Source organism: Fusarium redolens, assembly GCF_020744475.1.
Source record: "Fusarium redolens strain MPI-CAGE-AT-0023 chromosome Unknown BKA55scaffold_14, whole genome shotgun sequence".
Classification (NCBI taxonomy): Eukaryota; Fungi; Ascomycota; class Sordariomycetes; order Hypocreales; family Nectriaceae; genus Fusarium; species Fusarium redolens.
Genome location: NW_025763677.1, coordinates 242297 through 257799, shown reverse-complemented (window position 1 = coordinate 257799; position 15503 = coordinate 242297). Strand labels below are relative to the sequence as shown.

General features: G+C 43.0%; 4 protein-coding genes across 4 annotated transcripts; 1 reads left to right on the top strand and 3 right to left on the bottom strand.

Annotated features, from left to right (window-relative positions):
* Positions 1-4998: 4998 nt before the first annotated feature.
* BKA55DRAFT_576828 (heterokaryon incompatibility protein-domain-containing protein) lies at positions 4999-7649 on the bottom strand. Its single transcript, XM_046193521.1, has one exon. It carries the CDS (start codon positions 7558-7560, stop codon positions 5092-5094), a length of 2469 nt encoding a protein of 822 aa, XP_046045750.1. The 5' UTR covers positions 7561-7649; the 3' UTR covers positions 4999-5091.
* Positions 7650-9552: 1903 nt separating this feature from the next.
* BKA55DRAFT_576826 (uncharacterized protein) lies at positions 9553-11281 on the bottom strand. The gene has a single exon (XM_046193520.1). The coding sequence runs from the start codon at positions 11006-11008 to the stop codon at positions 9620-9622; it is 1389 nt and encodes a 462-aa protein (XP_046045749.1). The 5' UTR covers positions 11009-11281; the 3' UTR covers positions 9553-9619.
* A 7-nt stretch (positions 11282-11288) lies between these two features.
* On the top strand, positions 11289-13417 carry BKA55DRAFT_620977 (uncharacterized protein). Its single transcript, XM_046196768.1, has 2 exons — positions 11289-11738; positions 11803-13417. Exons 1-2 carry the CDS (start codon positions 11536-11538, stop codon positions 13400-13402), a joined length of 1803 nt encoding a protein of 600 aa, XP_046045748.1. The 5' UTR covers positions 11289-11535; the 3' UTR covers positions 13403-13417.
* On the bottom strand, positions 13418-15478 carry BKA55DRAFT_576824 (glycosyl hydrolase). The gene has a single exon (XM_046193519.1). The coding sequence runs from the start codon at positions 15051-15053 to the stop codon at positions 13437-13439; it is 1617 nt and encodes a 538-aa protein (XP_046045747.1). The 5' UTR covers positions 15054-15478; the 3' UTR covers positions 13418-13436.
* Positions 15479-15503: the final 25 nt, after the last annotated feature.

Below are 15503 nucleotides of genomic sequence, written 5' to 3'. Positions count from 1 at the left end.
AGGACTAATTAATTAGTTAGTTATATATTAATTAAAGTGCTTTAGCTAGTTAAGGCCTATCTTATTATCTATCTAGCTATTTAGTATTATAGCAATAGCCTAAGTGCCTAGGAAGTTGCTCTCTTAGTACTAATTAGCAAGGTGAAATTAGCCTGTAACTATAATAAATAGATTAATTGCCTGACCTTCTGCATTAATTACTTAAATTGCAGTAACTTATTCCTAATTTCTAGGCTAGACTGATTTTAGGTTTTTATGCCTTTTTAAGCTAGTAATAACTATACTGCTTAATATTATGCCTATTATAAAGCCAGTCTTATTAAAGTTCTAGATATTATCTAATTAAATACTATACTTTATAATTATATTTTATATAAGCCTAAACTAATTATAAATAGTAGTTAGATCTTTATATTAAGCTCTTTAATAGTTATATTTATAAAAAGAATATATTTTAAGCTATAATTACTGCCTAATAAAATTAATAGCCTAGCGCTTGCTAACTAGTAATGTATTATATTTAGTATGTAGTTAATTTGCTATTTCTTTAATATTATAATGCTAAGAGGGAAATCCTTGCGAATTTAGGTTTAAGATATACTTAACTATAACCTGTTCTTCTTAATTACTTAGTTTCTAACTATTAGGGATATAATCGGCATAAGCCTAATAACCCTAAGATTGGTAGTAGAGGGTGCAGAAGTAAACATTATATAGAAATGCAGCTTGTTACAGACTTAATTTTGGGTCTTCCTGATAGGCCTAAAGTGCAAGAATAATACAAGCCTCTTTATTTAGTTGTGATATGTTATTTAGTTAAGAATTAATTAATCTGATAGTGTTGATGTAAGGTGAGGGATTTTTGTGCCGCTTAGTTGTCTGTGCCGCTTGCTTATTGTGTATGTTAACTTATATTTATTTTATATAAAAGTTTAATATATTACTATTAGCTTGTTTCTTAATTTATATTTAAACTTAAGGTTAATTTATATTTTTACTTTAAAAAATATACTTTTTATTTAATTATTTTAGTTCTTTATAAGGTTTGCCTTTATTAAAGACTTTACTTAATTTAAATTTAATTTAAAAGTAAAATAACTAATTATATATAATAGCTTAAATATATAATATGTTTTTAATTATTTTATTATTTTAAAATAAACTAACTTTTATTATTAAAAAAGTAAACTAAAGTTTTAAATAAGGTAAGTAAGAAATATAATTAAAAAATATTTATATTTTTTATTATTTCTTTAAATATTTTATATTATTTAAAATATTTAATTAAATAATATAATTAAAAAAAAAAAATTTTAAGTTTATAAATTAGCCTTAAAAGATATATTTAAATGTTTTTAAAATCTAATATAATTTAAATATTTATTACCCTTATAGCTAATAAAGCTTTATTAAGTTAAATTATTATAATTAGCTGCCTTAATTATAGCCTAAACCTAGCTATATATATACTAGCTAAAAAGCTTACCTGCCTATTAGCTAGCCCTAACCTTTTTCCTTTAACTTGCTTTAAAGGATACCACGCTTTAAATATCCATTACGCTTCCACAATAAGTCATCTAACCCGACTTCTGGCCGCAACTGCTAACAGCATCACAGCTACACCGTTACGATACATGCTATCTAAAGAAGCCTGCAGGTATCTAGGCCTAATAAGCCTTATTTAATTAAAGGCTATAATATAATCCCTAAAATTAAAAAAGCGCTTAAGTAAAATAAGGGTAAAAGTAATATATTATATATAATAGCTATAAATATTAAAAAGGCCTAGTTTAATTAAAATAATATTAGCTATATTAAGATAATACTTTTTAATTATAAAATCCTCTTATTTATATAATTTATTTATAAAAACCTTTTAATTAATAAAGACTTCTTTAAATATAAAAAGTAAAAGCTTAAGAATTTAAAAAAGAAGCTATATAAAGGGATATAGCTAAATAGGAAGGAAAGAGGGTTTCTTAAGGCCCTTAACCTAGGTAGCTTATATAATAAGTAGCTTAAGGATATTTAGTAATAGGTTAAAGAAGTATTAAAGAAGATTAAAAACCTATAATATATTATTTAGGATAGAAGTAAGGTAATTATAAGGTTTAGAGAAAAAATACATTAAGTTTTATATAAATTAAAGTTACTTAAAGTTAAAGAATTAAAGTTATAAATTTAATATTAGTAATAAAAAAAGGATTAAATAAATTATAAAATAGGCTATATAATTAAATAAGTAATTTAGCTATAATATTAATATATTATTAATATAAATAAGGAAATATAATTAATATATAAGTATTTTAAATAAGTAAGTATTTTAAAAACTTTAACTTTTAGATTTTAAATTATTTTAATATTAAACTTTAAAGCTTTAATTATTAACTTTAATATATTACTTTTATATATTTTTATATACCTTTTAAGGTAATTAAATTAAAATTACGCTTGAATTACTATTATTAAAGTCTAAAGCTTATAATATTAGTAATTTAATAGCCTTATAAAATACTATTTAAGTTTTTAATTATATATTAAACGTTAAAATTATATATTTTAAATTAAGAAGAATAAGCTTAACTCCTTTAAACCCTCTTTAAATATTACTTTTTATAAAAATAGCTTAAAATAATATAAAAAGCAAAAAAGAACTTAATTTTAAAAATATATATTATAAAGTATTTAATTAAATACTTTATTTCTTAATTATAAAAGATTAAGGCAATTGCGCCGCCTGACGTGTTCTCAAGTCTGGCCGTCTTGCAGGAGTACCTACTTGACGATGATGGAGTGCGAGCGGAGGGTGCGCAGAGCGAGGCACGGAGGGAACCAACCATGGCAGGTTGCCACGGTGCTTCGTGGCATTGGGTTTAAGTGATGCTATTGCGTTGAGACATGTGTTTTTTGAACTTTTCTTTAGAGAAATGTCATTATTATTAATAACAGTACTGCACTCTTTGTACCGTGATGAGGGAGATAAGCGACGCTTCAGTCAATCCATCGTGACCATAGATATGCCAGTCCGTGACCGTCCTACTGTCTTCCGGCTGGTGCAGTGCATCTCTCAGCAAACCGAATGCCACAACAACATATCGCGGCATCCCCGCCGAGTTACTTAAAGCATATAGCTATATTGCTAACGCCGTTGTTTCCTGAGGCCGTGAAGATCATGCCTACCCTGCGACATCGGGTCATTCATAATGAGCAGCAGTAGTGAGTTGATTGATTCTATCTTCTGTGTGGGGTATTCCATCCCACAGGTTTTACTTTAAATCACCCAGCTTGCTTGATTACTAAGGGCTGTTGTTCCTGAGGCTCGATAAGACCATGCCCAGCCTGCGACAATATGCCTTATTTTGCGATAGTGCGAGGGGTCGCTCATAAAAACCCCGTACCTCACAACAGAGTGGGTGAGATGGCTGAACTTTGCTGATCTTGGGGCGCTAGTCGTAATAGGAAATGTAACGGTCAACCCAAGAAGTGCCTTGAGCTTGAGGAACGAAAGGCTCTTAGAGGACGGACGAAAAAGCGGGGCCAGGCCAAGTCCCCCTAAAAAATTCACATAAATTTGAAGGTACAATCACGTGCCAAAAGTCTGGAATCACCCAGATGCTACCCCGCTTTCAACACAGCGTAACCAAACCATCACGACTTCTTTAATTAGCAATTAGATAATGAAAAATGACTTCAGAAAACCGGTCTTTTGGTACTGAGATAAGCGGAAATCGTGAATTTAATCATGAATTTACTCCAGAGCAAAGAGCAGCTATAATGGCGGAGCTACGCGCCGGCAAATCTCAGAGGGAAGTTGCAGATAACTTCTCAACGACCCAAGGGACCATCTCAAAGACCAAAAGACGATGGGAACAACACCACAACTTGGCCTCACAGCCTCGAAAAGGGCGTCCAAAGAAACTCACGCCTCTGAAGATTGCGAGGATTAATTCATATATTAATCGGCATCGCGATATCACCTGGAATGACGTTCTGTACGAGCTGGAATTAGATGTCTCTATTCGTACTCTCAAGAGACGTTTACAGTGCCATTGGCGTCGCAAATGGCGGTCAAAACGACGGATTGAACTGTTAGAAGAAGATGCAAAGGAGCGGCTTGAACACTGTACGTTTTGGCTCCATCATCTCGACGATTACATACGCGTAAGTCGGTTTAAAATGAAGCTATTCCTACTGACTTTGGCATACAGATTTGCTTCAGTGATGAGGTTACTGTACAGAATGCCCCGAACAACCCCGACGGCTGGGTCTTTCGCCGGCCTGATGAGAAATACCGTAAGGACCTAGTTAATGTTCAGTCTCACGGAAAGGCTCGTCAATCAATTATGTTCTGGGCAGGAATCTCTGGAAGGAAAAGGACATATATTATCCCCATGACGAGAGATATTATGTCTGAAAAAGGAGGTTATTCTAGCTGGTCTTATCGTAAAGCCCTGACGGAAGGTCTTCTTCCTTTTATCGATGAATTTCAGCACTTTCAGCAAGACAACGCCCGTGTTCACATCGCCAAAGCTTCGAGGGACTGGTTGCTCTTACACGGCATTATTCCAATTAAATGGCCTGCGCATTCCCCTGATTTAAATCCAATTGAACACATCTGGAAGGCTTTAAAGGCCAAATTGCGAAGAATTTATCCTGAATTTATCAGACTAGGCAAAAGCGAAGCCGATAGGAAGTTGCTGATCAAATGGATCCAAGAAGCGTGGGAGGCGTTGCCCGACCGGCTGATTTTGAAGCTGACGACTTCGGCTGCTAACAGACTTAAGGCCTGCAAGCGGGCACGCGGTTGGTATACAAAATATTAATCTACGGATTTAGGGCTATTAATTGATATATAAATGAAGCTATTCTGATAATTAATTCGTGTTCAATTGCAAAGTGAAGTAATATGTTGAAATAATTGGTGTTATTGGTGGAGCGGGGTGATTCCAGACTTTTGGCCTGACATTTTATCATCGCGTCAGGTCCATATTGAACCCCACTTATTCAATGCAAAATTAATATACCTTAAACTTATAAACTTCATAGCTAACCCTTACCCCCATATCTATAAGTAAAAGAGATACTTAGCTACTTAATCTTAATAATATTAAAATGACATTCCTGTCCTCTGAGGCTTTCCCCAAACATCATCCCATGAATATAAGCCTCACCTATAAACATAAACTCATTCACGCCAATTTGGCAAAGAATATACGGCGTTCGGCCGCCTGCCAGAAGGACCACACGATCCTTCGGCTTAGCTTCCTTTGATGATACCCCCAAGTAGCCTACTTCTGTTCTCAGTAGACACCGCTCTGTAAGATAATTAAACATACCAAATCTGAACTCTTGCTCGGGTAGATCCAGAACCCTTCTGAACCCGTCCTCGCTCTTATCATCGAGACCTTGGTTGCTGGTCATCACATCCAAGGCTAATGGAAGCAAATTGGTTGAGTCTCCTCTCCGCAACTCTTCCAAGACCTGGCATAGCGACAAATGACAGTCACTAGAGCTCCTTCGCCGATGTTCGACCATGCATTCAAGCAAAATGACCTTGAAGAACGCCTTCGACGCTTCTGACTTTTCATAGTCTTGTTTCTCTTGCACGATAGTTCGCCACAGTGCTTCGACGCGACTTTCTCCAGTGGGGTAAACAACGGGGAGCCGCGATACGATTCCCAACCATTTTTCTATTGCATTATCGTCTATCAGACGTTCATAGAATGTCATCAATGGCGATTCCTCTAACTCAACAACCGTGTCGACTACCAAGCCATCAAGCTTGAGCATTCCCGGTTGGGATGGATAAAAAGTAGCCTGACGATCCTGTGAAGCATTATATTTCTTGTTGTAAATTCTCCAGGAAACTAATTGCAAATTGAACATTGGAACCCATGACGGGAGAGTCGTAGGGCGGTCATGTTTGGGCTTGTTTAGCGAAATTGTAGAGGATTGAAATAGGAAAGAGGAAGGTGGCTGAACAAACGACAGTGATTCCAACGGTTCCAAATCATCCATTTCCGTCTGGGTCCAATTCTGAACACTGTAATCTCCTTCTGCTTGAATAAGGACTTTAGCCATATCAGTGAAAACCTCAGTGACTGACTTGGAATAGTCCGCCAATATGCCTTTCAAAGGCTGCGAAATGCCTAGCAATGCGAATATCCTATCCCTCGGGTCGGATACAGCGAAGTTCCAGGTAAGGACAATCAGCGCAGGAAGGCTCAGCTTTTGTTGGTATAGAGAGTGTGAGGTGGGCTTCTCGAGTAACCAGTCTCTTCTTGATTTTGCCTCTCTACAATCGGGTCTAGTTCGAATTCTGATATCAAAAAGGGAAAGGACTTCTGTGCCTGGTACAGCTCTTTCAAATTTTATAGCTGGTCCACCGTAGCCCAGGATACGACTGGCTCTGACGTCGCCGAACCGCCCAAATAGGAGAAAAAACAGTTTCACCCAGCTGAATTGAAACGGTCCGCACATCATATCGATCTGCTTGGCAAGAGATACTTCTTGAATCACCCATGTCCGAGAAAACCACGTACGGGTGAGTAGACTTTTGATGGCTAGCAACTCCCTAACAGACATGACAATGCCATCAGGTTTCTCATCCAAGTCAAGACTTTCCCCTCTGCGATATGCAGACCACCGTCTGAAGGATTTTGTGTAACTTTCTGGGGAAGCGAATTCAGACGATAAGAAATTGCAAGCCACCTGAGTCGTATCATCTACCTCTCCTAGCCACGCCAAGACACAGTGTGCCGACCCGTAGATCTGCGACATCATTACAACTTGGCTATTACGCTCTGGAATGTCGTCCTGATTGATACATATTGCATCGATCCAGAGGGGCTGTCCTGTCAGAGTCATAGGTTTTGTTGGATTAGATCCATCTTTGTCCTGAATATCCCAAGTGCGCAGTATTTCGGCGGTTTCTTGCCATAGGCGCCGCTTCCGTTGCAAACAACAGGCTAGTGGGTCGCGTCTGGATCGATCCAGAGTGGTTGGGTTTGCGCCTTGGAGAAGAAGAAGCCTGACGATTTCTGGATATCCGTTCTCTGCTGCATAATGTAAAGCAGTCTCGCCGAACTTGTCCTGACATTGGTAATTGGCACCCTGATTAAGGCATTCCGTGACCTGGTATAAGTTCCCTTCCTCGGCAGCTTGTATGAGCTTCGTCTTGTTGTAAATACCAAACCGGTCATCAATGTTGTTGGGTGCTATAATGCGCTCCTGAATTCTATACAAGGCTTCGTAAAGGTTCTTTCCAACGTAAAATAAGCGGCCATTGACAGCTATGACGTGCTTATGCTGGACAGAATATTCATCTGACGATCCGGTTGGGGCCTCCCTCGGGTTGCCCCAAGTGTAAGATATCGCATGATAAGGAGGGCGTCTGTCAGGTTCTGATGGCTTAAGCAGGAATTCCATCAAGGGGACGCCGTTGATAGAACGTTGTTCGGGGTCTTGAAGTCGCTTTATTGGCCAGAGGAGGCGGATGCAGGTTGATGATGGAAGCGCATCGTACTCGAAAGTTTTATATTCAAAAGGAATGTCCATTATGATGTTCTTTGATTGATAGGCACTGGTATAACTGGAATTTTATGCGCGATGGCTTTATTAGTACTGTGTAGTGTGTAGGATTTATATCATGTCTTTTAAAACGAGTCTGCCTTGCGGTAAGCAACTTCTGCAGCTTCTAAAAATATAGCTTGTTCATCCAGTAGGATTTCGAACTAATAAGAGCCAAGACAGCCCCACCCACTTGTCTTGGCCAATGAAAGTGGCGGGTCCATGTATTACTATACATCGTATTACGTGGGATGCAGATGCAGAGTGGCTGAGCCCACAGCAAAAACGAAACACGAAGCATGAGGTAAAATAAGCCTTGGTTACAGGCTTGGTTAAGCTAGTATATAACCTTGGTTAATGAGCTGATGGCTCTAAACTTGAATTGCTAAAGCTCTTCATTCTTATTCATTATGTGACCGATATTCGAGAGACTTATAACAAGCCAAGCTCAAGAACATTGCCACAACATGTGCTCCGCCCCAACATTGTAGCAGGGCCATCAGCTAGGAATGCGTGGGAACCTAGATGATTCTAACCGAGTTGTTAAGGTTTGGTTACACAACGTCGAAATAACTTTTTTGTGTTCTTTGAGAATGGATGCCTATGGAAACTCTGCTCCTCTTAGCAGCGTGGTGGTAGTACAGGGTTTATCTGAGTCCCTCTGAGGCTGAAACTACATACCACAATTCAAAAATAACCTAATAAGGATTCCCTCACCAGATTATATTCATGCGTTTGTCCTAAAGGGCTTCTTAATTACTGCATTCTATATAGCTTAGATATTTAAGTTTCTTTTATAATAACTCTTGTTATAGTAATAATATTTATAAAGTAAATAATTAATTATAATTGTAAAGTAAAGCTGTTGTAGTTTAATAGTTTGGCTTTTTAAGCTAAAACTAAGTGTTTTATAATATAAATGCCAAAGTAATACTAATAACCTACTTCGATCTCGATTAAACTTATCTGGTTTTCCTGGCTTCTCTAGACTCCTATTAATTAGTATCTTATTAGAAACATAGGCAAGTGTCAGAGCCTACTTGCATTACTAATCGGCTCTACAAGCCTGCCATATTGTTCCGTAGAACCACTATTATCTGTATCTAATTACCCAAGATCAAGAAGACAACGGAGATACGGGGTATAGTCCGCGTCGTCTTCAAGAAGCGTAGCAACGAACATGGGCTCTAGGGAATGGTATACTATTGATGAGCCATCTTTATAACCCTTTTAACCAGCGCCTCTTCTCCATCTACCCCAAAACGCGCAGCACTCGAGCTTTCGTGCCATATAATATCTTAACGAAGCATAAAGGCAAAGAGGTAAGAATGCTTAATTGCGACATCACTGAGATATATGCGTTGTAGAAAACCTGACGGCTATAATGCCTCTTTTGGAGTTGCCTACAGGCGGCACAAATACTCCTTTCAGTCCGTTAAGTAAGTTACGTTACTCATGACGCCAGGGTCTGTGAACGGATCTCAGCCAGAGAGTGGCCGGACGGGTAATCCGGCTAAGAGATCGAGACCAGGTCCAGGCCCAGGTCCCGGGAAGGAAGCGTCGGTACAAGAGGCTCTTGATGGCCAAGAAGTTGTAACATTGCAGCATGATTCTGATGAAGCAGGCGGCTGCATGAATGCGAAGTCCGAGAGATTCATTCGCCTGAGGAATGGATTCAGCACGGCATCATGGATAGCTATATCACCCCATTTAACTGCAAGGTATTTCTACAGACGTTAATTGGGAATCACAAAGGCTTAACTCCTATAAGCTCTGTAGTTAAGCATATCTAGAAATAATAGAAAGTGTTTCTTTGCATAACTATTTGCGTCCTTGAGCTTGTTTTTACCCCTGCGTCTCCAGGTCCTTATTGTGTTTATGGACTAATATCTGTTAATTATCGGCGATTTAAGTCTTTGACTGAAAATGGCTAGAACTACCCAATGATCTGCGGCCAGAGATGCAAAACACTATATAATTCTCCCTTTTTCTTTTTACTACTTCTTTGAGACTTAAAACCATTTCTTATAACTATTTGTATAGTTTTTTATACATTGCCTCCCTTAACACTTTCATAGAAGCGTGTGTAAATGTCCTTTGCTTGCTCTATGTTCTTCTTTGAGCGTTCCTGCGTAGCCTTGGCCCTTCTTTCAAGCCACTGGTTCCTGTCTTGCACAAACGCTTCCATTCGGTCCTGGTGTTGCTGGATCATAGCCTTTCTTTTAGGGTCCAGAGATTCCGTGTTGGGCGGTTCAGGACGCTTGCCGGCCGGAAAGTCTGGCTTGCGGGGGATTCGCTCCTCCACTGGCTGAATAGATAGCTTGGGTCCTGGTAAGGTCTGGTACCAGTACGCGGTCGTAGACCAGTCGTCCCTAAGATGGTTCGCGTGCCCAGACTCCATTGTGACACGAATCTTCTTGCTGAAACGGACGGGATCCGCAAGGTGCCATCGATAGCTGACCTGGTGGTTGGGAACATCCTCCTCGTGGATTATGGTGCCGCAGAAAGGGTAAGCATTCTTCTGCATGCCCCAACCTTGGGTGAAATAGTCTTCGCCGCCAGTACCGTGCATCGACGGGGGCCAGGTGTCGTCGTCGATGAAGATCATGTCGTCGCCCTCACCCCACCAGGTTCCCTGGAAATGGGCAACACTGTGGTTGCAGCCTATGTATTGCCCAGCACCCTCCGTCTCGAGGATGACATAGTTGCCTTTGCCGTCAAGATTCGGAACCTGAGTCTCCAGGCTGTTGGTCTGAATGCTTTCCGGAGCCCAGCCGTTGGTAGGATTCTCACGTCGCCAGTGTGAGTGAAAGTAGAGTGTATCCTTGCTCAGTGGCTCAGGGAAAAGCTCGTAGTCTATATAGAAGTATTGGAAGTAGGCCTGATCGTTCTGATTCTCGATTTCGATACGAGCCCGCTTGTTGAAGGGCATTGGCAAATAACAATTGAAAGCAGCAGCACCACCAAACTTCTTTTCTTCAGACGGCTTGACAGAAACCGTGAAGGGGAGTGATTGGAAGTTGGCTGCCATGGAGTGGCCAAGACAGAAGAAATCGCCGATGGGGGCTAGGACGTTTGGGGTCTCGGAATCGTCCCAGTACATCTTGATAATAACTTTCCGGTAGTAATCCGGGTCACTGACTTCATAGTTGAGGCCAAGAGCGTTGTGCACCTCCATCATGGCTACACCCGACTTGGAGTAGGGGATGAGACCAGGTCCCACGATGCGGCGGCAGGTCTGGACAAACCACAAGTGGGTGATAGTACCAGGGCCCTCGAGGTCTGCCAAGACAGCCGTCTCACCTGGTTGAATGACCCAAGCATCTTCGTTGAGACCACTGTGATCCCAGCTGGAAACACGGGCAGTGCGCGCCGTCTTCAACTTTGCAACATTGTTAAGGATGCCACCTTGAAGAGAGGAAATGGGATTGCTCATGATGATGGGGGAGCCTAAGAGTAGTTATCGCTTGTGTGTAAAGTAGAAGAACTTTGTGAGTTGAAGAAGTGAATTGGGGTGAAGACCGCTGATTCCAGGCGGACATATATACCTTCATCCTGATGACGATAGTGGGTTACTTTCCATGGCTCGAACCCAGTCAACGAGTCCTTTGGTGCCGCCGCTAGCCAACATCCAGACAACTATGCCCGAGGGATTGGGGTTGAAGCCTTTGCTAATCAATACTTTCGGAATGCTACCGCGACGAGTAGGAAAGCTGCTAGTGTCGAGAGAGAATGGGTTGGCCAATGACATTTTGAGATAGAGGGTCCGTGCCTCGATGTGGAGTGATATCGATATCGCGGGGTTAGGTTGACCTCCGCGAAGTGGCGAGGTGCAAACGTCTTAGCGAAGTTCCGCTTCCATCATTCGTGCTTGGTCGTTCATCGCGGAGATAAAAAAGTCCTCCCGATCCTTCCCTTTCCCAGGTTCCGTCGCGGACGTCGGGCATTATACCACATTTCAACATGTCAGACCCGCACGCTGGATCTCAATCTGGAGGCAGCCCGCCGGCGTCGCGAAGGAAGACGCGGACTCGGACGACCACCGCGTGCACTGCCTGCAGGTCCAGAAGAACCCGATGTGATAGCCAGAAGCCCGAGTGCGGCTATTGTCGCATTCGTGGACTTGAGTGCCAATACGAGCAGAGCATACCGGTCCCTCCAAATAGGTAACTTAAATCATCAATTTAGCATTAAATCACTCACCTGATGGGTGCTAATCAGTGCTGATAGAGTAGAGGCAGAACTCGCGGCAATACACGAGCGGCTGGACTACATCGTTGGCAAACTGCCCTTGGACGCTCCCCAACAGCCTACCATTGTTCCCCACGGAGTATTGGTGGACCCCAGCCAGGGATGCCATGTCTTCACTGGCGAGGAGAAGCTACCTTTCCAATTGCTCGGAACCGAGTGCGTCATGGCCATTCTTGGTCTTGGCCCTGGTTTTGCTGAGGAGATTGCGAGGCTCGAGAGAAATGTTCCGCCCGTATGGGCAGGCTACTCATCGAGGATGCACCTCATCCAACAACAACATGCCCTTATGGCTCTCGCTGCCTTCTCCAGATATATCCACATTTGGTACCCAATACTACACCCTGGCTTTTCCGCACGCTATCTTGGCATTATCTCAGGAACTCTGACGCCGGGTCCCGAGTCATGCCTGGCACTGCTGGTGGCCGCAGTTGGCGCTCTTGCCCAGCGGGACTATGAATTAGGAGGCTCTGGCTCCGAAAACAGCAGTGAGCTCTATTTGGAAGCCGCCATGGCCTCGTTGCCTGTGGTACTGACCGACAAGAGCATCGAGAGCGTCCAGTGTCTGTTCTTACTAGGCATTTACCATTGTTGTGTTTCTAAGCCGAGCCAGGCATACGACTACACCATGATGGCGTCCTTCAAGGTGCAGAATCTACTCAAGCACGTGGGAGCTAGCGACGGTGAACCTTACCAACATGCTATAAGAGCCTATTGGGCGATCCTTCTCCTCGAGAGTGAGCTCCGTGTTCAGTTTGACGTTGTGGAGAGCGGTATCTGGAACCAGGACGATCAGGTGGCCTTGCCCAATAGCCGCCGCGCATGGCAATTCGATATTGATACAGGATCGCCTGAAAGCACAAATACTTCACCAGCGGGCAGCATCATGTCTGCGGCCGAGATACCTCAGAACGACAGGACACAGTCGTTTTTCCTCGCTGAAATCTCCATGAGACGAATGTTGCACCGTTGCAATACAGCTATCCGCAAAGATTCTCATGGCGAGATAGTTTATGCTCCCAGTATCGCTTTAGAGCTCGAGCTCCAGCTCGATGAATGGTATGACTATTTGCCACGTGTCGTTCGCTTTCAGCAGCTCCAAGTCAACAATGTCGCGGACAACGACAACTTACTGTATGCTGAGCCTCTTAGCAACTTCCTCCGGGTCCAGTATTACTGCTGCAAACTATCGATATATTGGCCAGCGATTTACCAGAGCATCCAAGATGGTACAGCCACTCCCGAAGTTTTTCAACATTGCGCAAGATTCTTCAGTGCGTATACCCAGTTGATGCCTAATATCTTGATTTCTATTCAAAACTGTATCGTCAATCGCTGGACGCTTTATTCAACTATCTTCATGTCATCGCTTGCAGTTATAAAAGCGTCCCAAACCCGTTGCATTCGAGTTAATTGCGTGGTGGATTGGTCTCATCTTATTGCGTGTTTGGAATCTACGTCGTCTGTCGATAGACGGATTATCGAGGCCAGCCCGTCATTGGTGTTGATGGAAAGTACGCTAAGTCGGCGACTGACAGAGTTCCATCTTTGGCTTGGGGAAGAGATAAGTAGGTCTTCATAAACAATATGTAAAAGTGGTGTAATTATACAGTAGTTCAGCTTTCTCTGACAATGTACTTGACTTCCAAGCCATCCCAAACTTTTACGGTTTCAAATGAAGCACTGTTGATCTCTCCGGTAGCGAACGCAGTGATTCCACCCATATCTGGACCGTAGTTTTCGGAATACACCATAGTGGCCAACGCGAAGCGGTCGTTGGAGAAGACTTCGAGAATGTCCCCATCTGAGAAGATGCGAAGTCTAAGCTTCTCCCATACCACTTCATCTCCCGCATCCGGCCGTGTCAGCGTCAGTAGCGTAAAGGGTCCTGCATCTGGGCATTTATTAATTGTTTGATCGCTATTGGAAGCTTTCCGTTCAACGGTAATGGTCTCTGTAGCGATACAGAATGTAAGGGTCGTGCGAATCGAAAGATCGTTACCGTGACGAAGATGGAAACCAACGGATTGGCATCCGGGATGGATGGCAATTTCCGCTTCCAGCTCCCAGCTTGGTGACTGTGTGCGAGCAATTGTTCGAGGAGCTGCAGTATCTGGCGCAGGCAACATGACGGTGGATTCCAACTCTGTTATCCTAGCACAAGTCTCCCGGAGTCTCGCCATCTCTCTGATAGGCCTTACACCGAGAGTCAAAACGGTAGTAGAACCATCCGGTTCCGTCAGGCGCTCGAAGGAATGTATCTCGGCGAGTTTGCTGCGGCAAGTCCCTCTGACATTCGGAATCCGAAGGAGAAAAACCTCCCGTAGAATGGCGAGAGAGCCGTTCCAACCCTTCGCTTTAGCAGCGTCTGCGGTGATGTCTTCTTCTGGGATCCAGCCGTGCACAATGCGGCGGTCGCCGACGGGATCCCAGAACGAATTCGATGCGTAGTACGGTCCATTATCGAGAAAGCCACCATGTTCATATCGAAATTTAATGATACCCTCATCATTCCTGGTGAGATGGCCTGACATCCACAGCTGGGCCCTTACGGTACGTGAGGGAACTAACGGGAGGCCATTGTCATTCTTCACGTGCTCCTTTTCAACATCACCTTCAGCGCCAATGATAAGGAAGTGGCGTGAAACATCACCTGCACAAAGCGTCACCAAATTGGTGCACTCCCAGTTGATGCCGTAGTTGCCACTCCACTTATCTGACGGTTGAAAGCGGAGCGGAACATCCACAAGAGGACCGAGATACTTCCAATCCTCAAGACTTTCCTGGGATATCTCATAGAGAAAGGTTGTAGGACCTAGATCCTGTATGCCACCACTGATCAGCCCGTAAAGCTTTGCCGGCTCACTGTGCTGGGTGGACAGCGGAGCCGTCACGTAAGGGTCGCGGAAGCCAGTGATCTCCAAGCTGTCTGGTTCACCAGTCAATATCGGATTGCGAGGAGACTTTTCCCAAGTGATACCTCCATCGCGTGAGGTTGCCAGAGCTAAACCAGCTGCATGACGTGGATATGGTGGGGTGCTCCAGTGAAATGGGAGATGCTTCACAGAGGAATAAGCAACCCTCAGTGTCTTGTCGTTGGTGTTAGTGGCAGGAACCCAGCACCCAGTGAAGACGCCTTCAGAGTCATAAATCTGGTCTGGAACAAGAACTGGTGAAACCGGAGCTGGTGTCCATGTCAATAGGTCCCTAGACACCAGATGGCCCCAGGACATGTTACCCCACTCGCAGCTTGACGGGTTGCCTGTTAGATCATGCTATTTAGCGCAAACATCTCAGGTGCCAGGTTTAAAAAGGTAGACACGTACATTGGTAAAATACATGGTAGGTATTGGTCCATGGGTCGTATCCCGGAGCGCAAGGGTCGTTGATCCAGCTGTTTGCCGTGAAATGGATTCTAGGCCGTTCGAAGCGCCTTTTCCAGGTCTGCTGTAACTGGTACGCCATCTGGTTACTCCGCGTCAAGCCTATGGGTTGATTCGGTATCACGTTGAGGATTCCGGTACTACTGGGAAACTGAAGCCTAGTCAACTTAGTTATAGATGTCGACTCGAGCGGAGCGATCGGCGTATCTTCGTGTTGCGCTCAACCCGCCTCGACTGGTTTTGATGGGGACATCGGCATTCCCTAGCTGCGGGGCCCATCGCGGAGCTCAAGATAGCTCC